General features: G+C 49.2%; 1 protein-coding gene across 4 annotated transcripts; it reads right to left on the bottom strand.

Moving 5' to 3' along the window:
* Window positions 1–1,912: 1,912 nt before the first annotated feature.
* Window positions 1,913–23,985, bottom strand: TBC1D21 (TBC1 domain family member 21). 4 transcript variants are annotated; one of them, XM_055098512.2, is made up of 11 exons: window positions 22,637–23,985; window positions 14,925–15,032; window positions 14,684–14,787; window positions 12,187–12,281; window positions 11,541–11,651; window positions 11,329–11,429; window positions 10,254–10,350; window positions 9,816–9,916; window positions 8,688–8,804; window positions 7,910–7,993; window positions 1,913–2,195 (listed from the first exon to the last, which is right to left on the bottom strand). In XM_055098512.2, exons 1-11 carry the CDS (start codon window positions 22,694–22,696, stop codon window positions 1,932–1,934), a joined length of 1,242 nt encoding a protein of 413 aa, XP_054954487.1. In that variant the 5' UTR covers window positions 22,697–23,985; the 3' UTR covers window positions 1,913–1,931. The 4 variants fall into 4 exon arrangements, with proteins under 4 accessions (XP_054954487.1, XP_003818621.1, XP_003818622.1 ...); XM_003818573.4 differs by lacking the exon at window positions 1,913–2,195 and adding an exon at window positions 7,215–7,360 and having other exon boundaries at window positions 22,637–23,982; XM_034939113.3 differs by lacking the exon at window positions 1,913–2,195 and adding an exon at window positions 7,220–7,645.
* Between the last annotated feature and the right edge of the window lie 572 nt (window positions 23,986–24,557).

Below are 24,557 nucleotides of genomic sequence, written 5' to 3'. Positions count from 1 at the left end.
TGAGCCGCCACCTTGATCTTCACCATTACCACCACGACCTGCCATTGTCATCATTTCTATCCTTTGTGATGGCAGCGTCACTATTTTCCTCCTCCCCATGACTTCCACCCTTCACCTCTGCATTGCCATCCTCTCCACTATGACTGCCACTAACATGACCTCTGTCACCTCCACTTCATCTGCAGAATCACATCCAGTATCACCTCCACTATCGCTGTCACCACTGCTGCCACTACCAGTACCTCCATTATATTTGTCCTCACTACCGCCACGGCTCTCATCTCCTCCAAGCCCATTTTCACCTCTGTTGTCGCCATTATCTCTGTTGTTCATGTCACTATCATTACCAGGAACTTCATCACCCTCACCTCCACCTCTGCCGTCTTCTCAACTATTTCCGACTCTATCACTGCCACCATTACCTCTTCCATGACCTCCACCACCTCCATCATCCCTATCACCACTACTCTCCCCACAAAGTTCAGTGCCTAGCATTGATCCTGGGACTTGAGTGAGGAGCCCGGGCAGAGAAGAATATCCTGCCTGGCTGACAGACATCTTTGCGCAGATTTCTCAGAGCAGAGCATCGGCAAGCCAGGTGTCCGAACAATCCCTCCTCTTGACCTGAGAGCTGACCCTTCCTCAGGATGCTTCTGACAGGAGACAATTCAGTCCTCTATGTCAGCCATGCCCGTACTTAAAGAGACAGCTGCTGTCTAGTTGAAAGATTGAGGCCATTAATCTGGGCTGCCCTTGTTTGCATAATGATTGCATACATTTGCATCCTATTTGCTCCCAGCCTCTGAATGCTGCACTACCGGTGTTCGGGTACCATTTGCATATCACTGCAGGTGAGGGTCAGACTTTTGAGACTTTGGCTCTTATTAACTCCCTAAAGAAATTCTTTTATGTGCCAGCTCAGAATAGAACTTGGAATGCTTAATTCTAGAGTCAGTCAGCTGAAGGGCTCTAAGATGGGAGGGTAGGGAGGTCTATTCCAGAGCTCCTGGAAAGAGGGCAGCCATTGGGGTGATCCAGGAAGGAGAGTAACAGGAGATCGACTGCGGAGACAAGCTCTGCTCCTGGACAGTGCCCTGCACAGTCACTCCTGTCCTCTCTGGTCCATAATCACTCACTGTGAGGACTTCCTTGAACTCCCTCTAAGTGAAAGGAAGGAGTCAAACCAGCTGATCACTAATCCCCCTTCATTAAACTCCTGTTCTGAACTCAGGTGCTCTCATTCCTGACCGCACTTTAGAACCACCTGGGAGCTTTTGAAAAAGACCAGTGCCCTGGCCCCACCCCTAGATATGCTGGTTTAATTGGTGGGCCCTGGGAATTGGTTATTTTTAAAAAGCTCCCTTGGTGATTCTAATGTGCGCCCAGACTAAATGCTATTGCTTGTGACTCCACCCTCCTACGCCTGCCACCAGCCTCCTTCATTTCTGGTTGTGAATCTTTTCCCCACTACAAGCTCAGCGAGCACCAGGGTCTGGCAGGACAGTGGAGCTAGTGCTTTTGTTTGAGGTCCCAGAAATAAGTCCTTTTCCCTCTTGAGCAGTGTGGCTGATGGCACTTGGCACCAACTGGAAATTCCCTCCTCTCTGCCTTGGTCTTGTTCCATCCAGGGGGTCTCTGCCATGGGGGCTGGTCCAGAGAAAGGTCGGCAGGGGCAGGGATAGGAAAGAGAGGCTACTCCTGCACAGCCCTCCTCCACCCTGTCTCCCAGAGCTGCGCGCCTCTCCCCTCACAACACTTGGCCCACCCCAGCTGCCCAGGCTTTGCTGCTGCTGCTGCTTCCATGCGGGACCTGCCAGCCCCATCTTGGGTCCCCACACTCACCCCTGCAGACTGACTTCCTGCAACCCCAGATCCCCAGCCCACTCCCCATCCTGGAGAAGGAATGCACAAGGAATGTTCAGAGCTTTGTTTCAAAACAAGATGCAGTAAACATGGCTGCATCTGGGCCCTCCCACACTTACTGGGGTAATCGAAGGCATAGAGAGGGACGAGGGAAGTAGGACAGAGCTTCCTGCACACACCACCCCTGTCATCCAGCCCTGGACCATCTCGGCCCATCGGTGGGGCTTCAGCTTCCAAGGGTGGGGTGGCCTGTGAGATGAGGGCCTGCTCTGCAGAGGACCAGACAGGAGACTCAGTGTGGGCTGCGGGAGGATGGCAGACGCCAAGTGAGGCTGTGGGCAGAGAAAGAGGTGAAAACGGAAGCTGCCCAAGAGCCAATACCATGGCATAACAGTGGGGCCCTGGGGTTCGCCCATCAGCATTCACATCCGGACTTGGCAAATCACTAGCTGTGTAACCCAGTGCCTCAGGTTCCTCGCTGGTAATGAGAGGGTAATGACTGCACCTGTTTCTGAATTTGAATTCAGTCATGAGGGTGAAATCAGAATCAGAATTCTGATTCTGTTAGATAAAGCATGTGAGTGCTTAGCACAAGGCGTGGAACATATTAATTACCCAATTAGTACAGCTTCTGTATAATTGTGAGGGTAGGGGTCACGTGCCCTTGTTCGTGACCTCCTGAAGCTCCAGCCCACCAGCTGTCCTTTGGGGTTGGGTCCTGGGCAGTGGAGGCCCTTCCTAGTAGCTATGTTCTTCCTCCTGAAAGGAGGGAGTATCCCTTCCTCCCCACTGACCAAACGTCTGGTGGCTTCAGGCCAGGACTCGGTTCTGCTGGCAAGCCTGAGGGTAGGTGCAAAAGCCCACCTTCTTTCTTCCTCTCTGAGCGGGGAAACACAGACCCTGGGGCCCAGAGAACTTGGAGTTTTATCCACGGTGCCTCTGTGCAGTTGTTAGTGGGTAGAGAGCTATTATCCTAACTCCAGGAACAAAAAGTGGCCTTGGGGTCATTCAATGTAGACAGAGAAGAAGGAATAAATGAATGAATTCTCCAGGGAAGAGGCTTAGAAGAAGAGTGAAAGAGAGGTGAGGGTGAGAGCTTGGAAGAAATGCAGCCAGTCCAATCCAGGCTTTCATATCTGGCTCAGGACCAAGTTTTGGAAAGCTTGGATGGGGCCTGGCTGCTTCCATTTTCTTTATCTCTATGCTCATGGCCATGGTGATTCATTTAAAGATATTATGTCTAGGCCTTGCTCATTGGAAGTGTGCTGGGCACTAGTTTTTTCAGAATGAATTAGTCACTGTTTTCATCTCCACCATGATTGCCCTCACCACCAACACCATCATCAATATCAGAGCCCTCCCCACTGCAATCCCCTTCAGTCCCTTCCTTGAATCTCATCTTTTCCTCTGGCACTATTTAAAGAGTACCATTAGAGACAGTCAGTTTTTGTTGGCAGAATGAAAGTCAGCACTATCGTCACCACCACCAGTGATGACATCATTACCACCGCCAGATTCTATATCACCTCTGCCACTGATGTCACCATCACTACCACCTCCACCATCATAAATGACATCACACCTCTGCCACCAACACCACCATATAATTAGCTTCACCACCATCACTGACATTACTACCACCATCACTGACGTCGCCGACATCACCATCACCATCACCGCCATCATCACTGACATTATTGTGTTATTGTCATGGAATCCTTGAAATATTCCTTTCCAGCTTGAAACCTGTGTGGACAGTGACGCCTTTGCCTGCGTTTTGCTCGGGCCTACTGGGCTTGTTTGCCCACCCAGCCTGGCAGGCATTCGGCTCACACTATTGGCCTGGAGCCCACACCTGCCAAGGGAGAGCCAGACATGGAGTGTTGAAGTGTGTGTGAACGAGTGAGTGTGGGGTCCGGCCACTGCACACAGCCAGCCAAGCATGCCAGCTGTGGTGGGAGGGTGCTCCGGATGCTGGTGTGGGTGCTGCTGCAGCTGGACCAGGAGTACCACAAACAGCATCCATGGCTGGCACAAGGGAACGCAGTGGTGCATGGAAGCTTGGAGACACCAAGAATCCCAGAGCCCCAAAGAGGATGTCACAGCCCTGGCTTGGGGAGCTCCTAGGTCTGGGATCCCCAAAGGGCTATAGCTCTTCTCTCCTTCTCTCTTCTCTCCTTCCTGTCACCTGCAACATGGCAAGCAAGGGGTGGGTTTCAGCCCTGTTTGTGTTATAGCTCTTTCAACCCTGCCATTCGGTGGGTCTCAAGTTTTGTCCCACATCCAGGAAGAATGAGGTATGTGGACAAGTGGAGGGTGAGCAAGGCAAAGAGTTGCTTTATTGAGCAGCAGAACAGCTCAGAGGAGACCCGCAGTGAGTAGCTCCTCTCCACAGACAGGTCATCTGGTAGTCTGCCTGAGGCTGGCTGAGTCTGGGGATTTTTATGGGCTTCAGAGGGGAGGAAGTGCATGCTGATTTGTCCATGGGTGGCCATGGGCAGACCCAGAAAAAGCCCCATAGGTTGTCACTCCAGTCCGTGGAACTGGCAGCCTGGCCCCTAGTCCTCAGACCGTCCCTGGCCTGAAGGTGGGTTTCACCAGGATCTGCCCCTTTCCACCCAGGATCTGCCTGCCTTCTGCTGTCATTAACCTGCCATCCACGGTGCCCAGGCTGTTCATGATGAGGGGTGCCTGAAGGCCCATGCCGAGCCATCCTTAGCACCCACCCCCTCAGCCTCTCTTCCATGCTTGTCGGTGCCCAAAGTCCAGAGGGGGGCCAAGAAGGCATGGGGCTGGTGTGTAAGTGCTGCCCCAGGTGTGAGCACACCTGGCCGGGTTGTGACAGCACCTGGGCTCAGCCACAGCTTTGCTCCGAAATCAGAGTGGGCACCAGGAGTGGGGAGAGGCCAGGCAGTGGGAGCAGGCAGTTCTGAGCCTGTGAGGGCATGGGGGTTTCAAGGGCCCCCAAGAGTGCAGAGATGCCTGGGTCCACAGCCATGGCAGGGTGGCTGCAGCTGTGCCAGGGAGGGTGGGGCTCCCACCCCTCCAACTAGGAAGGGGGCGGGGCTCCTGCCTGTTTCTGGCTCCCACTGGCTCCATGGAGCATGCAGCCCTCCCTGCGCCTCCCCCACTGCAGCTGGCATCATGGCAGTGGCTGCTCCAGATGGGCTGCCACTGCCATCATTAGAGCAGTCCAAATGGTCTATGACAGTACTGAATAAATGCATGCTGAAATAAACTAGACTGTCATAACACAAACTTAGGCTCTAGGATTTCAATGCCTCCTATAGTTCTGTCTCCGGAATGGACCCTACTAGAGAAAAACAACACTGGGCTGTATAAATGATAAACTAAGTGAGCCAGAGAAGGGGGAATAAATGAATGAATTATACAGCCCAGTGTTATTTTTAAGGACCTGCATAGCAGCATGGTGGGAAGATCCTAATCTACAGTCTGCTGGGCTGGGAGTACTGCAGATGAGCTGAGAGAAGCTCCACTCTTCCAAGATTGTTACTTTCATCACTCCATCACCTGGGATTTATCTGAATCTGGATCAATTTGGTGTCAAGATTGAATCCACCTCGTCCTTAAGACCTAACAGGTTTTCAAATATGCACCCTAGTAGACAAGAGGCTCCTTGCAGATAACACAGGAAATGATGTGAGGTTCAAGGAGGGGGGCTTGAGAGGGGTGGTGGGGGGAGAGGGCTCTGGGATCTGCAACCAGACTTCATCCGCTGGGCTCCTGGGAAGGACTGTGTAATAAAGGGGCTCCAGTGCTTTTAACAACAGATGTGGCAGCAAGTGGTCTAGAAGATGAGTTCTTAAATGTTTGTTTTGAAATAGATGTTTGGCATTGTGTGTAGGTCCCAACCAAAAATAATCGGCCATCTGAAGTCACCAGTCTAAAAGAAGCATTAGAAAATGTTCATCTGATGTTTCTATTGATTGTTCTCTTCCCAAGGCCAAAACTAGCTCAGCAAGATGTCTTTTACTCTTGTTCTCTGCCTCTCTGGCAAAATGCAAACACAGTTTCATCCTTGGAGAACTGTCTTTCATGTGGGAACACTTATTTAAATAAATTGCCTTACGAACATAAAAGCAAAGGAGAAGTGTAGTATATGAATTTACCCATGTGCCTCCCTGCCCAGCAAACACGAGCTCTTTAGCCATGCAGAGAAGGTGTTGCTGGGGGGACAGGCCCTCATTCTTCAGCATTCCCCCCCAACCTTCCAGCAAAGATACAGCAGCTAAGAGACTCAGAGCTGGTCCTGGATGGGAGACTGTCACCTGAGGGGAAGGAGACCAAGCACTCATTGGGGACATAATGGCTTTGGAGTGATGGTCACTAAGAGTGCCAGGATGGGAGCAGAGGGAGGGACAGTTGGCTGAAGAGTGAGAGGGATGGCCATGCCTTACCTCTAAGGACCAGTTCACAGCAAAACCAAGGGATCCCTCCTGCCCATGTGTAATGTCAGCCCTCCTGAAAACTTGTAGTCACTGGGCAGGGCAGTGTGTATGTGTGTGCATCCGTGTGTGTGTGTGTGTGTATGTGTGTATGTATGTGTGTTGCTGAGCAGCTCTGGGGGCACCCAGCCAGCCCCAACCCTTCTGCAGTTTCAGCCTTTCTGGCCCATCTACATGTCTTCCCTCAGAGGGGCCAGCTACAGCATGGGGCAGGCTGGACAGGGGCTCAGGGCTGTGGCATAGCCTGGGGGAGCAGGTGTGATGCACCTTTTCCTCACAGAGCAACTGACTGCCTGGCCAAGGGCAAAGAGTGCATTCTCAAGAAAGATTGATCAAGACTGGAAAATAAAATGTAGCTTGAGGACACATTTGCAGGCTGATAAATGAAGGCACAATTATGAGGGAGGCTTTGAAACCAGGAAGGGAATTGCCTGCTCATCAGATAGTTCTTCCAGGCCAGCCCCTTCCACAGACTAGCAGGAAATCTCTGGAAAAAATGACTTAATTGTGTGATTGATGTGACAGGACTCAGGGGAGCAGTGGGGGTGGGGGCAGAGCCCCAGGACCAGCCTTCCTCTCAGGACCTAAGTCCAGATGAACTAATCCTTATTAAATGTGCTCAGTTTTGTCCTCCACAGGGGTCTGGAAGCCTTTCAGAGCTGGTTCTATTCTAACCATTTGTATCCAGATATGGATCCACCGCAGCCTTGGAAAACCCTCCATCAAGGAGGAGCCACTGACCCAGTCTCTTCCAGCAAGCACCCTCCCTAGTCTCAGAATGTGACTCTCAGCCAGCCAGCCTCTCTTCCTATCGTATGACCCTGTCTCAGCCCTCATGCGCGTCCCAGCCCCTAAGGTCAAAGACATAGCATCCACCACAAACCATTATTCCAGAGGACTGTTTATATTGCAGCTGTTTTATCTACTCCCTCACTCCAGTGCCCCTGACCTTCATCCTGCCCATCGAAGGCATCAGTCCACTGTGGGCTTTGGTGTCCTCAGAGGAAGAAATCCTTTAATGTCTGAGGAACCTAGGGAGGAGGCAGGTGGGAGGTGCACAGACATTGGTCTGTCGCTTTCATTCTTCAGTTCTTCTAAGCAGTGACATTCTCCTGAGCCTCTGGGTGCCCAGACCCACTGGGATGGACACAGGGAATGGGGGATGAGGGCCGTGCTCTCAAGTAGCACAGCCTGCTCAGGGAGGAAGGAGCTACATGTGCAAACAGCAAGAAGACCATGAGGAGCAACATGCATGGGTCAGTGGTAGAGAACGTGGCACAGTCTGTGTCTCTGAAGTTGAATGCACCTGCCATGGGCTGCGTTTGGGAGATCAGGATAGGCTCCGATGAGGACGAGGAGGAGGAAGAAGAGGAGGAGGAGGAGGAAGAAGAGGAGGAGGAGAAGGAAGAAGAGGAGGAGGAAGAGGAGGAAGAGGAGGAGGAAGAGGAGGAGGAAGAGGAGGAGGAGGAAGAGGAGGAGGAGGAAGAGGAGGAGGAGGAAGAGGAGGAGGAGGAAGAGGAGGAGGAGGAAGAGGAGGAGGAGGAAGAGGAGGAGGAGGACACATCATTGGGGCAACTTACATCCTTCTGGATGAGCTCAGCATAAACCATGCAGGCGGCAGAGATCAGCTCATCAGCATCAAGGTCGATGAGGTTGTTGCAGGCCTGCATGGGAGTGTGGGAGCGGTTGTGGGTGGGGCTGGGGCAAACGTCTCCCTGCACTCTTGGGCACAGGCAGCTGCCTGCAGCACCCAGGGAAGAAGGATGCTGCTCACAGCAGTCGCTGGGGACCACCTGACCTCTCCCCAGCCTGCTTGGCTCGATGCCTAAAATTTGATATTTTGGGGCAATGGTAAATGTTAGCTTTCATGTTAGGCTCTAGGGAGTCCTGGGGCTCCACCAAGTGTCTTAGGGGCTTTGAAGGAGGACTTGGTTTATAATTAGGGTGTCACCTAAGATTTGTTTCTTCCAACAAAGACTTCAGTAGCTTTTTTAAAATGGTGGAAAACTCTAGGTCCTTCTGTTTCAGCAATATCCTAGGGCCACAGGGTTAACTGAGAGATGGTAGAGCTTAATAGTTAGGGAGTGTTCAAGGCCTCCATTTCCTCATGTGCTAACTAGGGGTGATGATGATGGTTATAGCCTCCCTGTGTCAAGCTTGTGGTGAGGCTTAAACGAGCTCTATTAAAAGCCCTTGGCACGGTAATCCGTACCTTAGATCTCATTGCCCTTCCTGTCTGGGGGGAAAAGGTGGCACTGGTGCCCAGCACCCCATGAACCCCGGTCTTTCAGCTGGGGTGGGGTGGGGTGTCAGGGCCTCCAGGAGCAGGGGTGGTAGCTTGCCCGAGGGTGCTCTCACCAGGAGGATGTCATCCCCGCCCATGCTTTCCTGCAGCACCTGCTCCCGCACCATCTGCAGCATGCTGTAGGCCACCAGCACCTGGAAGTTCCTGCAGGGCTTCCCCGTCAGCAGAACCTGTGGGTCAGGACATCTCAGTCTGGGCCCTGTGGTCTGAGACTGCAGATGCCCTGAGGATGGTGAGGTACCCACCAACCACGTGCCCGGAGTCAGCCATTCCTGGGCCTTGCTGCTGACTTGCTCATTCAATCATTCCTTCATTCACTCACTCACTCACTCATCCACTCACTCAGGCATGTGCTCACAGGTACTCCTGGTTCTAGGCATCGTGCTGTCTCCTGGGGGTTTCAGAGATAGAGGCTTCAGGGAATTCATTAGATAGAGGAAGGGGAGGGAGGCAATGAGGCGTGGGAAGACACTAGGAAACTGTCGAATTTGAGTGGGGTTTTGGCAAGCAAGGGTTGATGGGAATTAAATGACCCAAGGATGTCACCAAAGGCCTGGGTGTGGTCATGGACTTGGGCATGGAGACAAGCCAGCCAAGAGGCAGGTGGGAATAGATCTGTGGGGCCCTACATGCCAGGTGGATGGTTGGGCTGGACACTGCAGGCAGCGGTGGCCATGGGCAGGGCAGTGATGGGTGGGGGTGGCATTCCTCAGAGGGTTCATCTGCTGATGGCCCTGAGGATTGTGGTCACAGGACTACAGGTGTCCTTAGGGACCCACCTTCTGTGAGAGAGTTCCACAGGAGCAGCACTCTGGGGAAGGGGAAGGCCAGGGTTGGGGGGACAGCTGAGGAAGTGAAAGCGTGAGGAGGCCACCTGGGCAGGGCAGCAGGGAAGTGGAGCTGCAGGCCCAGGCTCCCACTGCACAGGCCATAGGGCCCTCCTGTGTCAACTGCTAGCAGAAGACACAGTCAGTGGGACCTTTGTGTTAAATGAACATATGGACAAAGTGATGCTCCAGCTTCCTCCAGCAAGGTGGGAGCAGGGTTGCTGACCTAACAAAACCCCGAGATACTGAACTCCATCCAAGCCAGGAAGAAAGGGGGAGGCAAGGAAGACTTGCAGCTTCCACTCTGCCTGAGGGGTGGAGCCCAGCCTGATGATCCCTAGCTGGACACCTCACCTCCCAGAGCCTCCAGACATCATCGAAGGACTTGAAGGCACGCTGGAAGCAGAAGCAGAACCAGGGGAAGAGGGACTGCACAGCCCCTGCACCCTTCCCTTCTGTGGGGAGAGAAGGTGAGGCTGTGGTCAGGGGAAAACACATATGATGCAGCAAACACATGCAGATGAGGCCAAACTACGGAGCCTGCAAAACACTTGGGAAATACAAAAAGCCTGCCGCCCCTTTTCCAGCTGCCCTGGGAGATGGTTTAGAGTCAACTTTCAACTGTCCAGGCTCCAACCCCATCCAGATAACCCTCTTCCCAGGGCCTGGAGAAGCAATCAAATGATTCTGCTGCTCTCCAGCCCCCCCATGATTAGGGACTGACAGTTGGGTCCCAGCCCCCTTCCCATGCCTGGGGGGTGCGTGAGGTGGCAGGAGGTGGGAACCACTCACTTAGGTGCTCAGCAAACACGGGGTCCAGGAAGGTGATCAGGGTGCTGAGCATGTTTAGGTTCTTGGCCACGCCAATGTTGATGACACAGCTGTGTTCCTGCACACGATGGTGGGAGACAGACTGAGCCCTCCTTGGCTTCAAGGCACCGGAAGAGTCAACTCTGCTTCCCCCAGCTTCACTTCTGGAGGCTCTGTGTGTCTGTCTGTGTGCTGGGCCCATGTCTCTATGAGTCTGAGTGTGTGTGTGTGAGTGTGTGCATACATATCTATGTCTGTGACTGTGATCTGTGTATGCAAGTTTGTCTGTATATGTTGTACACCTCTGGGTGGCTGTGTAGTGTGTGTGTGTGTGTGTGTGTGTGTATGTGTGTGTAGTAGAGACTCTCAACTGTGGCTCACAGTCTAGTGAGCCCAGTTGCCCAGTTCTTCCCTCACACAATAGTGTTGGGGCAGAGCCAACTGGGACAAGGGAAGGGCAGCAAGCACATGTGCAGGGATGGTGGGGTGGAGGGAGGGATGAGGGAGGGTTCTGGGCAGCCTCTCGCAGATCATGAGGAAAGGCTTTCCAGGGAGGTGTTCCAGGGAGCTGCACCTTCAAAACCCCTCAACTTGGACAGTGAGGGAGCCCCTGGGGACTATTGAGTCCCCTGGTGTGCCAGGAATTCAGGTTATGTGAAGGGAACAGCCCTGAATGACTTGCTAAGTTTATTGGATTTTATTCTGGAGGCCACAGGGAGCCATTGAGGAAGAAGCAGCGAGGAGGGAGGAGAACCGTGCTTGGGGAAGAAAATGCCAGGAGAGGGCACCTTCCCTGGGCCTGGCCAGCCATGCCCTTTCAAGGTTTGTTGAGAGGTGGACCCAGAGCTTTGCTCCATCCCCCTTCTCCACTTCAGTGCCTCCCCACCACCACTACTTTGAACCACTGGGTTTAGCGTCACCCTCCCAGGCTCTTCTGAGACCCAGAAGGCTGGAAGGAATGGCTGGGGTGGCCAATGCCTGCCCATCCTCAAAGAGTTGTTTGAGGAGTAGTGGGGGGTTGGGGAGGGGTGTCCCTGAGCTCAGGCCTTGCCCTCACCGTTTTCTGCAGGAAGAACTGGAAAAGCCAGAAGGTCTCGTGGTCGTGCTCCACCATCAGCTGGAAGAGCATCATCATCTCATGGAAGCCCTGCTGGTACTCTGTGGTGAAGAGGGGGTTGGGGAGGAGGGGCTGGGTGGGAGAGCCTGGACCCTTGGCTTAGGTTGGGCCAGGTCCCGGGAGGGCATTGACAAGGGGAGGCTGAGGCTCACCTGCCTGCGTGTTGCAGACGTAACTCAGGAGCAGGATCTTCTCTAGCCTCTTCTTGTCGATGAGGACGTTGCCCAGGGGGTCTTTGTCATAGATTTTCTGAATGTCACGTGCTAGGTTGGAAGCAAGGGGCAAGTGGGTGGCACCAGATCACATCCAGCAGGTCTATGGGTGAATTTCTTCCCCTACCCCAGTGGGCAGGACCTAGGACATCCTGGAGGGAGAGGGAGCTGTGAAAGGTACATCAGCCCCTGCCAGGCTCAGTTCCTCACCACACCCTGAGCTGTCTGTGTTTCTTCCCACCTCCAACCCTCTAATGAGGCCATACCCTCGGCCAGGAATGTCCTCCCCCACCCTTCCTCTCTGTCCAGTTCAAATCCAACCCCATTCAAAGCCAAAGAAAGGAGAGAGGAAGACCAGGCAGCAGGAACATCATGCACGCAGGAAAACATGGTATGGGGCATCTAAGGCCACCCAGGAGAGACTGGTGGGGGGGATCAACCAAGGTTCAGCTGGCGAAACTCCAGGCACAAGTCAAAGCAACTCCCAGGATCCTGGAGCCATCCCTCCCTGGAAGTGGCTGAGAAGGGGGCAGGGTTGGCTTCAAGCCCTCCCTCTGCCCAGCCCTCTCCACCCCACTTCGCTCACCAATGTTATTGCGAGTCTCTGTGAAGTCCCGGTGCAGGTTTTCCAGAAGGGGCTGAATCTTCTCATACATTTGGCATAAGGCCTTGTAGTTCTTCCTGTGAGAACAGAACTGAGGCTGAACAAGGTGGCTTTCCCCTTCTGATAAGTGGAGAATGAGCAGCTACAGCTACCAGGCCCCAGGCAGATCCAGGGCAGCACCCTTGCCCAGCCATGCACCCTACCTGTGATGCTGTCCCTCATCTCAACCTGTGCCACCCTAACTGTCCTCCAACATGCACCTGGAGTGCAGAACAGAGACAGTTTAACTTCTTGGGCTCTGTACTCCAAACGCTGCACCTGAATCCTGGCTCTACACCTTAATAACGGGGTGTCTGCCACTGGGGGCAAGTCTTGGGGACACGATTTTCTATCTCTAAGCCTCAGTTTCCCCATCTGTAGAATGGGCATAATACTGGCACCTGTGCCTCAGAATTGGAAGTGCTCAGTGAGGCGGTGTTTTGTCCTCGTTATTAGAATATGATTAGTTGGTATTGCTGGCTGCATGGTGGCCTCCAAAAAGACATATCCATGTCCTAACCCCTAGGACCTGTGAATGTAACCATGTAGGGGAAAAGAGTCTTTGTAGATGTGACTAAGTCAAGGATCTTCAGACGAGATCCTTAAGACTTTCCAGGTGGACCCCAAATCCAATGACATGTGTTCTTATAACATACAGAGAGCAGAAGCTCTCACCACCATGGGGACAGGGAATAGAGTGAGGCAGCCACCAGCCGAGGAACACCGGGAGCCACAGAAGCTGGGAGGTAAGGAAGGGTTCTACCCTAGAGCCTTTGGAAGGAGCCAACACCTTGATTTTGGGCTTCCGGCTCCAGAACTGTGAGAAGACAGGTTTCTGTTGTCGGAAGCCACCCAGTTTGTGGTACTTGCTAAGGCAGCCTCAGGAAATGAACACAGGTGGGCTCTTGTCAGAGCTCCCGAGCCTCTCTGAGCTCCCTAGCCCAGCCCTCACACCCCCGTCCCACCCCGGGTCACTCTGGCTGGCCCCGACATGTGAATCTTTTCCACATTCTGTCTGGATGCTCCCTTGGGGCTGGGCCTAGCCCCTGCTTCAGGCTCCCAGACAGGTGAGTCCAGCCCAGGCTACACAGTCATGCAGCCACAATCCAAAGGAGTCCGTTCCTCTGATGGGAAGATTTTCAGCAGTGGAGTCAGTCTGACTCAGCCAGTGTGTACGGAGCCCTCCCATGGACAGGCAAGGTCAGGAGAGGGCCCAAGACAAAGGCAAACTGGCTGCAGCCTCCGCCCTTGTTTGCATTCAACCTGGGAGGGAAGACACAGGCTCCAGTCTCACTACTGTGGGACAAAGTGCCCAGGGTCATGGAAGTGCAAGTCAAGGGCCTCCGGCTTCAGGGAGGGAGGATTCCCATCAAAATCATAAAAGCTACTGATTCCTCCCCTGTGCAAGGTGCCTTACCTGTATTATCTGATTGAGCCCCCACAACCACTCTGTGAAATAGATTGTTACCCGCATTTTATAGAGGAGGAGACTGAGACTTCAGCACTGAAGCTCATGGGCAAGTTCACCCAGGGTGTAAATCAGAGTGCTGAAATTTGAACCCGGTTTCCAAATCCAAGACGGTCCAAGTTCAAAGATGGTGTGTTATCTACTGAAACAAAGTGCCTCATCCCTGGCTCCCTTGGGAGATCTGGGAGGGCTGCTTGGAGGAGGTATACTGTGGGATCTGGGCCTTGAAGGAAGGGTGGGCTACTGATAGGCAGATGATAGAAAGCCGTTGTGGAGGGAGGAGAAAGGGTGAACCAAGGACAGAGGGGAGTGCAAACGTGGTCTGTGCTGGGGCAGGAGTGGGCAGATGAGGAGTCAGTGAGGCTGTCAGTGTGGTTGGAATGTCAGGCTCTGGGATAGTGGGCGATGTGGAGCTAGGATCAGGAAGTTTTTGGAAGAGAAGATGTGCTATTTGAAACGTTACCAGTTACACCACTGGGAGTGTTTCATTTAAGGACACAGGCAGCCCATACTGGGTTTTGTACCTTCCCCCGGGCACCGGGAGGAAACAGTGGGCACAGGCAGGGAGTGGGGAGACTAGACCCGGGAGGCAGCTCAGCCATGGGGGGCAGGGAGGAGGTGGAGTTGGGGTGGCACCCAGGGAAGAGGGTGGCAGAATCTGTTCAAGGGCTGCTTCAGAGGAAGAATGCATAGGCCATAGGGAAGGATGGGACTTGGGGCCCAGGGGTAAGAGGAGTGGCTGGGACCAAGCCCATGCCTGGCAGTTGATGGGCTGGTAAATGGAGCTCAGGGAGAGAAGGCACTGGCACGAACTGGCCGCACCTCCTGTGTGCTGTGCCTGGGTCAGGAGGCATGGGGTTCCTCTCGGAATAAGAAGTTGCATGGGGGCAGAAGATAGTCTGCAGGCTGGGGAGGCAGCACCTGCCACCTGCAGGCCCCCCTCCTGTCGCAGCAGGGTCTGGAGTGTTCTACCTCCTCATGCTGTCCACCGTGAGCCGCTCATCCTGGGAACTCTGCCATGAGAAGTAGCCCGTGAGGAATTTCCAGGCTTCAGTCCTCACGAAGGGGTGCAGACCCTGGGGTGGGGGTGGGAGGTGGAGGTCATGGGCTCTATCGATGCCTACCAAAAGGGCTTCATCCAACGCCACACCTGCCCCCTGCCCATCTATGCTCCCAGTTCCAGGGCAAGGCCAAGGGTAGCTTGGGGACCCACCCTTTCCAGGATGTTAACACAAATGAAGTCCCGTGATTTGGCCAAGTGGCCATTCTCATCAAAGAAGCTGTCCCATTCTGTCTTGTCAATGGGTGGTTTTCTCTTCACCTGGCAAAAGCAGCAACCAGTTCCGCCTTATGTTAGAAGGCTTCGGCTTTTAAGTGTGATTTTAAATAATATGTTCTGGACTTTGCAATATGAATCAAAGCGCACAGCCTGACTTCGGAAATCTATCTTGAGGACATTACTGAAAATATATAGAAAAAATCCTGTATGCACAATAATTTTCATGCACATTACTCACCAACATGAAAAATGCAAGCACTCTAAATGTTCTGCAATAAGGGGGTAGTTAAGTAAACTGTGGTTTATGTGCTTAATGGAATATTTTGAGGCATATAAGTGTTGTTTACAAGGAATGAATAATAATCAGAAAAAATACAAATGTTAACAGAAAAAAGCAGAATACAGAATTGTATATCTAGCATTTTCTCTATGTACTATACTCTATAGTACAACTATGGCACTCATAGTAATACCTCTCTATGTATTGTGTCCGTTATATATTATAATAATACCCCACATAAACTCTAATATATAATGCATTGACTACTATAAAGTTGTTAGAAAAAGACTGAGAAAATACAAAAAAGTTCCTCTCCCCCACTAAAAACAGCAGTGATTATCTCTGAGTGACAGGAAATAAGTACTTTTTATCCTTTTTCTTGTATTTTTTATTTTTCGAGACGGAGTCTCACTCTGTCGCCAGGCTGGAGTGCAGTGGTGGATCTCAGCTCACTGCAACCTCCGCCTCCCAGGTTCAAGCGATTCTCCTGCCTCAGCTTCCTGAGTAGCTGGGACTATAGGCACGCGCCACCACACCCAACTAATTTTTGTATTTTTAGTAGAGAGGGGGTTTCACCATGTCGGCCAGGATGGTCTTGATCTCTTGGCCTCAGGTGATCCACCTGCCTCAGCCTCCCAAAGTGCTGGGACTACAGGCATTAGTCACCGCACCTGGCCTTTCTTGTATTTTTAAAATTTTCTATAATAATGTACACTGCTTTGATCACAGGAAAATATAAAATAAGCATTAATTAGACACAGTTATGAGCTCCACTTTACCTTTCCTGGAAATGTAAAATGGTTCATTATGAGAGATAGTTTCTGCTTTTGATAAGGGTGTGTGTGTGTGTATGTGTGTGGTATATATCTGTGTGCTATGTGTATGTGAACATGTGTGTGTGTATGTGTTGGAGAGAGGTGAGTGCGCTGCATGCAAAGTAATTCAAAATGCTTATAAAATAATAACTAGGGTCAGGTGCAGTGGCTCACGCTTGTAATACCAGCACTTTGGGAGGCCAAGGCAGATGGATCACTTGAGGTCAGTTCGAGACCAGCCTGGGGCAACATGGTGAAACCCTGTCTCTACTAAAAATACAAAAATTAGCTAGGCATGGTGGCGTATGCCGGTAATCCCAGCTACTCGGGAGGCTGAGGCAGGAGAACTACGTGAACCCGGTAGGCAGAGGTTGCAGTCAGCTGAGATCTCACCACTGCACTCCAGCCTGGGCAACAGAGCACATAATAATAATAATATCTCTAACAACAACAAAAACAACAACAACAACAACAACAACAACAACAACAACAGGAGTGAGGGTTCCTGTTGGAATAAGAGAAGATTCCTTTCTTCCTGGGGTATTCTCTTCTGCTGGAGAGAAGAATATCTTGAAATGACACATTGCAGACATAAAGATGTGCTGATGGACAGAGCTGAGTAGACATGTAAATATACACACTCCCAACTTCCCATTAGTATACATCTGAATATGTGACTCAAAATTAAATTTGCATACAAATCACTTAAAGATCTTCTGCAGGTGCAGATTTGATTCAGAGGGTTTGGGGTGGGGCCCAAGATGATGCGTTTCTAACAAGCTCCTGAGTAACAGGTGATGCTGCTAGTCCACAAACCACATGAGTAGTAAAGTATTAGAAGGCAAAACAGGCCAGGCATGGTGGCTCACGCCTGTAATCCCAGCACTTTGGAAGGCCCAAGCTTGCAGATCACTTGAGGTCAGGAGTTCGAGACCAGCCTGGCCAACATGATAAAACCCCATATCTACTAAAAAAAAAAAAAACAAAAATTAGCCGGGTGTGGTGGCGGGGTGCCTGTAATCCCAGCTACTCAGGAGGCTGAAGCAGAAGAATCGCTTGAACCTGGGAGGTGGAGATTGCAGTGAGCCAAATCATGGCACTGCACTCCAGCCTGGGTGACAGAGCAAGGCTCCTTCTCAAATAAATAGATAAATAAATAAATGAAGGCAAAGCAGCGTTGTTAACTAAAAATAAGAGCCTACAGGCTCCGAATTGGGATAATTTCCACTAACTGTATATTTGATGGAAATGGATTGAGAAACACATTTTTAATAACTCATGTATGCCCTGTCATCTGAACCAAAATAGGACACATGAGCCAAGAAGTTACAAATCTCGGTGTGGGCCTAACCCTGGGAAGCAGGGTCTGCCCTGATGTGTTCCCCACCTGCATAGACACTGCCATTCATCAGAGCAAGCCTTCTGCCCCTCTGATTGTCATCATGTTCTCCCAACCTACACTCATTCAGAAACTGCAACACTCAGCATGCAATGTGGCAGGAAGCAGAAGGGAACAGGCAAAGCTGGGCTGTGTCCCGGGATCCTTAACTATAAAAGGAAATGCTTTAACTTTAGAAATGCATTTCCATAAGGATTTTAGTCAATTTGTCCATTTCTATAATAAAGGCAGCTGTGATTTTGGTGGAGACTGCATTGAATCTGTAAGCCAGTTTGGGAGAATTGATGACACTATTGAGTCCTCTGACCCGTGAACACAATATATTTCTCTGTTTATGTAGGTCTTTTTAAAATTTCTCTCAGCAGTGTCTTGTAGTTTTCAGTGTCTAGGTCATTCATATATTTTGTCAAGTTTATCCATAAGTATTTCATATTTCAGATGCTACTGTAAAAAGTATCATTTTAAAATTTAAATTTCTAATAGAAATACAATGTACTTTTATATATCAATCTTGTATTCCTGCAACCTAGTAAAACTCACTTAGTAGTCGTAGTGGCTTTCTTGTGGATTCCATGGGATTTTTGACATAGACCAGGGGTCAGCAAATTATGATCCATTGATCAAATGTGGCCCCCAATCTGTTTTTCTAAATAAAGTTTTATTAGGATACAGCCACACCCACTCATTTTTGTCTGTGGCTGTTTTCATGCTATGATGGCAGAGTTGAGTAGTTGCAACAGAGACTGCGTGGACATAAAGCCAAAAATTCTATTGTGACCTTTGCAGAAAAAATTTGCCAACTCTGACATAGATGAGCATGTTCATCTGTGAGTAAAGGCAGTTTAACTTCTTCCTTTGAAGTATGAATACCTTTTATTTATTTTTTCTTGTTTTACTGCACTGGCTAGAACTCAAGTGCAATGTTGAATAAACGTGGTGAGAGAAGACATTCTTGCTTTGTTCCTCATCTTAGAGGAGCAGCATTCAGGCTTTCACAGTTCAGTATGATGTGAACTCTAGGCTTTCTACAGATGCCTTTTATCAGGTTGAAGACAGTCCCTTCCAGTTCTAGCATGCTGAGAGTTTTTAATTAGGAATGGATGTTGGATTTTGTCAAATAATGTTCTGCATCTGTTGAAATGGTCATATGGTTTTCTTTTTTTGAGTTTGTTAGTATGGTAAATTATATTGAGTACTTTTGAATGGTAAGTAAGCCTCACATTCCTGGGATAAGCCCCACTTGGTGATGATATACTATGCTTTTTATACATTGTTGGATTCTATTTGCTAAAATTTTATTTAGAATTTTTGCATCCATGTTCACAAGAATCATTTGCCTGTGAGTTTCTTTTCTTGTAATATCTCTAATTTTGGTATCAGGGTAATGTTGGCCTCATAAAATGAGTAGGGATGTGTTTCTTTTTTTTTTTTTTTTTTTTTTTAGTTTTCTGGAAGTGTTTGTATAGAATTGGTATTATTTCTTTTTAAAATATTTGGTAGAACCAGTGAAGCCATCTGGGCTAAAGTTTTCTTTGTGGGAAAGTTTTTAACTGCAGATTCTATTTCTTTATTAGATATTAGGATGGAGTCAAAAGAAATTGCTTTATTTTTGACTTTAAAAATTAGGAATTTATAGGAACAGGACATCTTCCAACTCACTTTAAAAAATAAAAGCAAGCAATACAGGAAACAACAAGGAATTAATAAAAGTATAAAGCATAAAAATGATAGAAACCCAAAGCAATTAATTATGAAAATAAATGCATTTCATTCTCTTATTAGCTGTAAACATTAAAAAGCAATTGATGATGTGCCAGACACTGTTCTAAGCACTTTATATATATCAACCCATTTAATCTTCACAAATATCTATGAAGTGGTAAAGTTCTTGTACTGTTTTACAGATCAGGGAACTGAGACCACAGGAGGGTTAATTAGCATATCTGAGATCAGATACAGAAAGTATCAGAGCTGAAGTTTGAACCCAAAGCTGTTTGATGCAACAGTCAGAGGCTTAACCCTAACGCCATGCTGGGAGTGGGAGGGGCAGTGGGAAGGAATTAAAAGGCAAGGATTTTCCACTCAAATAAAAAATATGTATCTTACACAAGCTGTGAACAAAAGAAATACCTTAAAATCAAATGCCCTACAATGATTAAAAAATAAACGACGAACAAAGATATGAAAAAAAGTCAAACACAATGGAGAGGTAATATTGAAATTAAAGTAATATGCACCGCACACCGTAACAAAAGATACAGCATCAACGCAATAAGGCAGAAATAATTAGAAACATCACAAGAAGACATCTGTTGAGTATTCAGAGAATTTGCATTTCTAAACCTCTACCTGCAACAATTGGCCATCTGCCTACTTTGCCGTGGTTGAATTTGTTTATAAAAAGTCACTGCTTCGGCCGGGCGCGGTGGCTCACGCCTGTAATCCCAGCACTTTGGGAGGCCGAGGCGAGTGGATCACGAGGTCAAGAGATCGAGACCATCCTGACCAACATGGTGAAACCCCTTCTCTACTAAAAAAAATACAAAAAAAAAAAAAAACCCAAAAATTAGCCGGGTGTTGTAGTGGGCACCTGTGGTCCCAGCTACTTGGGAGGCTGAGGCAGGAGAATGGCGTGAACCTGGGAGGCGGAGCTTGCAGTGAGCTGAGATCGCACCACTGCACTCCAGCCTGGGTGACAGAGCAAGACTCCGTCTCAAAAAAAAAAAAAAAAAAAACCACAAAAAAAGTCACTGCTTCTTCCTTCTAGGAAACTCCATTTCTCTACACCCACCAGTTCCCTGTATCTCTCCAAACTTCAGCAAACTATAGGCCACCCACAAGACTATCTCAGACACTTGCTAGCAAGCCAAGGACCAGAACAAGAAGGCTGTTGACCCGCAGAAGGCAAAGGGGGAAATGTCACTTAGAAGCCCTCTCTCTACACGCACACCACCTACCTGCCTATGCTAGAAATCAGAGAATGTGTATCTGGGCTCCTTTAATGTGACGGAGATTGTCAACACAGTGGCTTCTCAAATCAACCTTTGTCTTCCCATATTCCTCTGTTCTTTGCTCAACCAACCTAATAACACCCTTTTCCATACACTGGGTATAATGACCTGGTAATCCGGGAGGGGAAGTATGCAGTTTGCGAGGGGGCTGGATACCCTCCAGCTCTGCAGTGGTGCCTTTCCTAGTGTCCTGTTAAGCGTACTGCTAGATAGAGCAGCTATGGAAATCTCCCACCTTCAGGGTGTATCTAGGCAGGTTAAAGTTCTACATCAGCAAACCTGAGGAAGCCTTGGCCATTCTTCCCCTGGGGAAGGGGACCAGAAGTGGGAGCCCTAAGTGGCTCAGTCCCTCTAAAAGTTTCCTGCTGCTAGAGGCCTTGGCTTCAGGCATAAATCTCCTCTCCCCACTGCATCATTGGGTTAGGGGTTTTCTCCCATATTTTCAGTAAAAAAAGAAAGCCTTTGGAGGACAAGAAAAACTTTTTATGAGGGTTTTAATGCCAAGTTTCTCTGAATACTCATAGCCACAGAACCTCCAATAAAGCCCAGGGAAGGTCGTTGACTTTGCTTAAGCTTCCCTCCCTCCCTCCCTTCCTTCCTTCCTTCCTTCCTTCCCTTCTTCCCTCCTTCCTTCCTTCTTTCTTCTTCTTTTTTTTTTTTTTTTTGATGGAGTCTCACTCTGTCGCCCAGGCTGGAGTGCAGTGGCGCAATCTCAGCTCACTGCAACCTCCACCTCCCTGGTTCAAGTGATTCTCCTGCCTCAGTCTCTTAAGTAGCTGGGATTACAGGGACTCACTACCACGCCTGGCTAATTTTTTGTATTTTTTAGTAGAGACAGGGTTTCGCCATATTGGCCAGGCTGGTCTTGAACTCGCGACCTCAGGTGATCTGCCCGCTTCGGCCTCCCAAAGTGCTGGGATTACAGGCGTGAGCCACTGCACCTGGACAGGTTCTCGTTTCTACTCCAGTTCACCTGAGGACAAGATATACTCCCAACCGTAACAAGGGGTCCCCACTTCGGCAATTATTACCAACCCAGGTGTGGAGGGTGTATAATCAGTACAGCACCGTGATGAAGAAAATGGTTTAAAACAGTGGTTCACAAAGCTAATTGTGCATCACAGTGCCCTGGAGGGATGAGTTACAAAAAACACAGATCTCTGGGCTTCGTCTCCAGTTTATTGTTCAGAAGATCTGGGGCCCAAGAGTCTGCATTCTTACAAGTTCCCAGTTGGTGCTAATGCTGCAGGTTTGGATGCCACACTTTGAGAATACTGAGTTTTGCACCCCACCTGTCTGGGTCGAAATACAACTTCTGCCACTTAACAAGCTGTGTGACTGTAGGCAAGTGACAAAGTCTCTGTGGCTCCATGTTCTCATTTATAAAAGGAAGACAACAGCATTATTCACTTCATAGAGTTGTGATGAGAATGAATGACTATAAATAAAGCATTTAGAACATTCATCGTACATAATAAATGCTATGTGACAGTTTATTTTATTAGCTTTCTCTAAGCTCAGAGAAATGAGAAAGATATAAAGAAAATTTAAAGCAAGGCCTGGTGATAATTTGCCATAAAGCAGTAACATTTAAAACTCAGGGAGAGGAGTGTCCATTTTGCATTTTTATGTATCACTCTCTTAATCACTATGATTAATGAGACTTAAGATTGGCTAAAGTTATTGTAATTAGTTATGATTTTGAAAAAATACCGTGTGGAAAATTTTTATGACTGAAGCCGACTTCTAACAAATAGCTGTATCTTATAAACTGGGTTTAGAACTACCTACTAACAAAAGCATTACTGCCACCTGGTGGCAGTATACCAAAATTGTTGGCAAAAAGCGCCGATGAAAATCTATCAGCATCTTCAGGGACGCACCTGCAAACCTACAACTCAATAAAGTTAGAATAGCACATATGTGGAGAAGGTTTTGCTGGCTTGGAAAGAAGGTGAAAGGGGGCTTGGATGTCTCAGTCCTGTCCTTGGGCTGATGGTAAGAGTAAGGTACAACCGCCCTTGCTCCACCTTCTATGTTAGCTCAGGGTTCTAGCTTTTCCCACCTAGCAGGGGAAAATGGTCCCAGTGCCAACCAGAGGCTGGGGAGGGAGGCACTCAGAGCTGACAAAGAACACGTACCAGGATGAAGGAGGCTGACTGTCTGGCAGAGAGGCTGTTTTCAGGAGAGAGGGTGGTCATGGCCCCTGCTGTCTTCCGAACAGCCTCTGATCAGAACTCACTTGGAGCCCTAGTGATGCTTAATCCTTTTCGGAGATGGGTTGCATTCCCAGGAGGAACTGGCTGCTCCTGACCTCCCACACTTGAACAGAGCCGGCCAGCAGTGTGTCACAAGTCCCCTGGAACCCTCATCACAATGACCTGGAACACGGGAACACCCACCTTTAGAGATGAGACACAAGCAAGAGAAGAGGGATTAAACCTGCTAGTTTTGAAAAAAAAAAAAAAGGAAAGAAAAGAAAAGAAAGAAAGAAAAACAAAAAACAACAACAAACAGAAAAATGCAAAACTGCAGAACACGCAGTGGAGGTTGGATTCAGAGGACATGGGGATCACTGTGGGCTGTGCTGGTCAAGGAGGGCTTCCAGGGAGAGGTGGGCCATGAAGCCTTGCTCTCTATCTCTGACTCTTCCTCTGGACTCTCTTAGCTGGACTCCCTCCCTATTCCACCAGACCAGTGCCCAAAGTTGGAGAATAACTAGAAACCAGGCTTCAGATGTCTTGGGTACCAGTTATAAAGATTCAGAATCAGTATGTCAGTGCTGGGGCCTGGGGGGCTGGGGAATGTGTTTTGATATGCCTCCTGGGGTGACTCAGCTTCAGCATTGGAATGGTAGCTTCTGGGGTGGAGATCAGTTTTGTTTAGCTTTTTATCCGGAGCACTTACGATCGTGTCTGAGTAGCTGAGTTAATGATTTAATTGAATGGGAGAATAAATGAAGCTGTCTTAGACCTCATCTCACTTCCCTCTCTGTATGTATGACAGAGATTTGTGCCTGCCTCATATCACCTCCTACCCTGAGTTCCTTTAGGCCAGGGTCAACATCAGATTCCTCTGTGGTTCCCTCTCCCAATGCCAGTTCTGCCATCACTTGGCACTTGGTAGGTGCTCAATATTTGTTGCATGGACCCAAGGAGTTGGCTCTGCTTGGCTCCAGCATCACTGTTCTCCACCTTAAGCATTGCTTGCACTTCTACTCAGGTCCCATCTGGCTCTAAAGCATCCTTAGTCATTAGGAGATGATAGTAATTCGACCAACCAAATTGGAATCAGGAGCTGGGAGTTGGAATTTGGACTCTGACCTCAAATTTGGATGCTCCCCGCTTCTGAGCTACAGATTCCCCAGACATGAAATCAGAATACAGTCAACCTCTGGCTTTCACCTCCTTATTAACATAATGAATCACTGTCCATATGGAGTCTTCCACGGACACAATTCATTGTCTCATTTACTGTTTCTGTTCTGCTTGCCTGCGGCACTGCAGAAGGCCTTTTAAATCAAAATGCCTTATTATTGGCCTCTCTCCTCTACCCACTACCCTAGCTCAACCTAGGAGAGAGTTAAGAGCCTCTTCCCTTTGATCTACTGCCCCTAGGTCTTCATGGAGTGGGAGGTGGGCAACGTTGAGTAGGGAAGGTGTGGAGTAAGGATGGGGCCCCTTGCACATTAGGGTGGCTTCATTCTAAGGTCTGCAAGAAGTTTCCAAAGCAAATGTTTAGAGCGAGACATAGACATCATTTAGGATTCTCTACGTCTCTGTTCTTCCACATTAACCACGTAGGCAACTGAGGATTCACTGCAATTGTTCCTTGAAAAGATGAGGATCAGGTCAGGAATTGGAAACATCTGAGGGCTCAATTCAACCTGGCTTCTAAAACGAACATGGTGAACATAGATCAACTACTGAACTTCTTTTAACCTCTGGCATCCTATCTGTGAATTGTAGGTGATAACCCTTCCCCAAATGAGCCAATACAGTTTAGTCATATTACAAAAGCCCCATGGCAACCACATGGAGGCTTAATATTCAAACAGAACTG

This window comes from Pan paniscus, chromosome 16 (genome assembly GCF_029289425.2).
Source record: "Pan paniscus chromosome 16, NHGRI_mPanPan1-v2.0_pri, whole genome shotgun sequence".
NCBI classification, from domain to species: Eukaryota; Metazoa; Chordata; class Mammalia; order Primates; family Hominidae; genus Pan; species Pan paniscus.
Note: the sequence above shows the minus strand (reverse complement) of the source record. Positions and strands in the feature narration are given on the sequence as shown.

Bases quoted from the DNA above. Each gene is read 5' to 3' on its own strand.
- TBC1D21 (XM_055098512.2), bottom strand. From the start codon at position 22,696: ATGACCACCCTCTCTCCTGAAAACAGCCTCTCTGCCAGACAGTCAGCC. The intron at 14,788-14,924 runs GTGGGTCCCCAA...CCCCCACCCCAG, and splicing joins GTGTTAACATCCTGGAAAGG to GGTCTGCACCCCTTCGTGAG. The intron at 11,652-12,186 runs GTGAGCGAAGTG...CTTCCAACCTAG, and splicing joins AGAGACTCGCAATAACATTG to CACGTGACATTCAGAAAATC.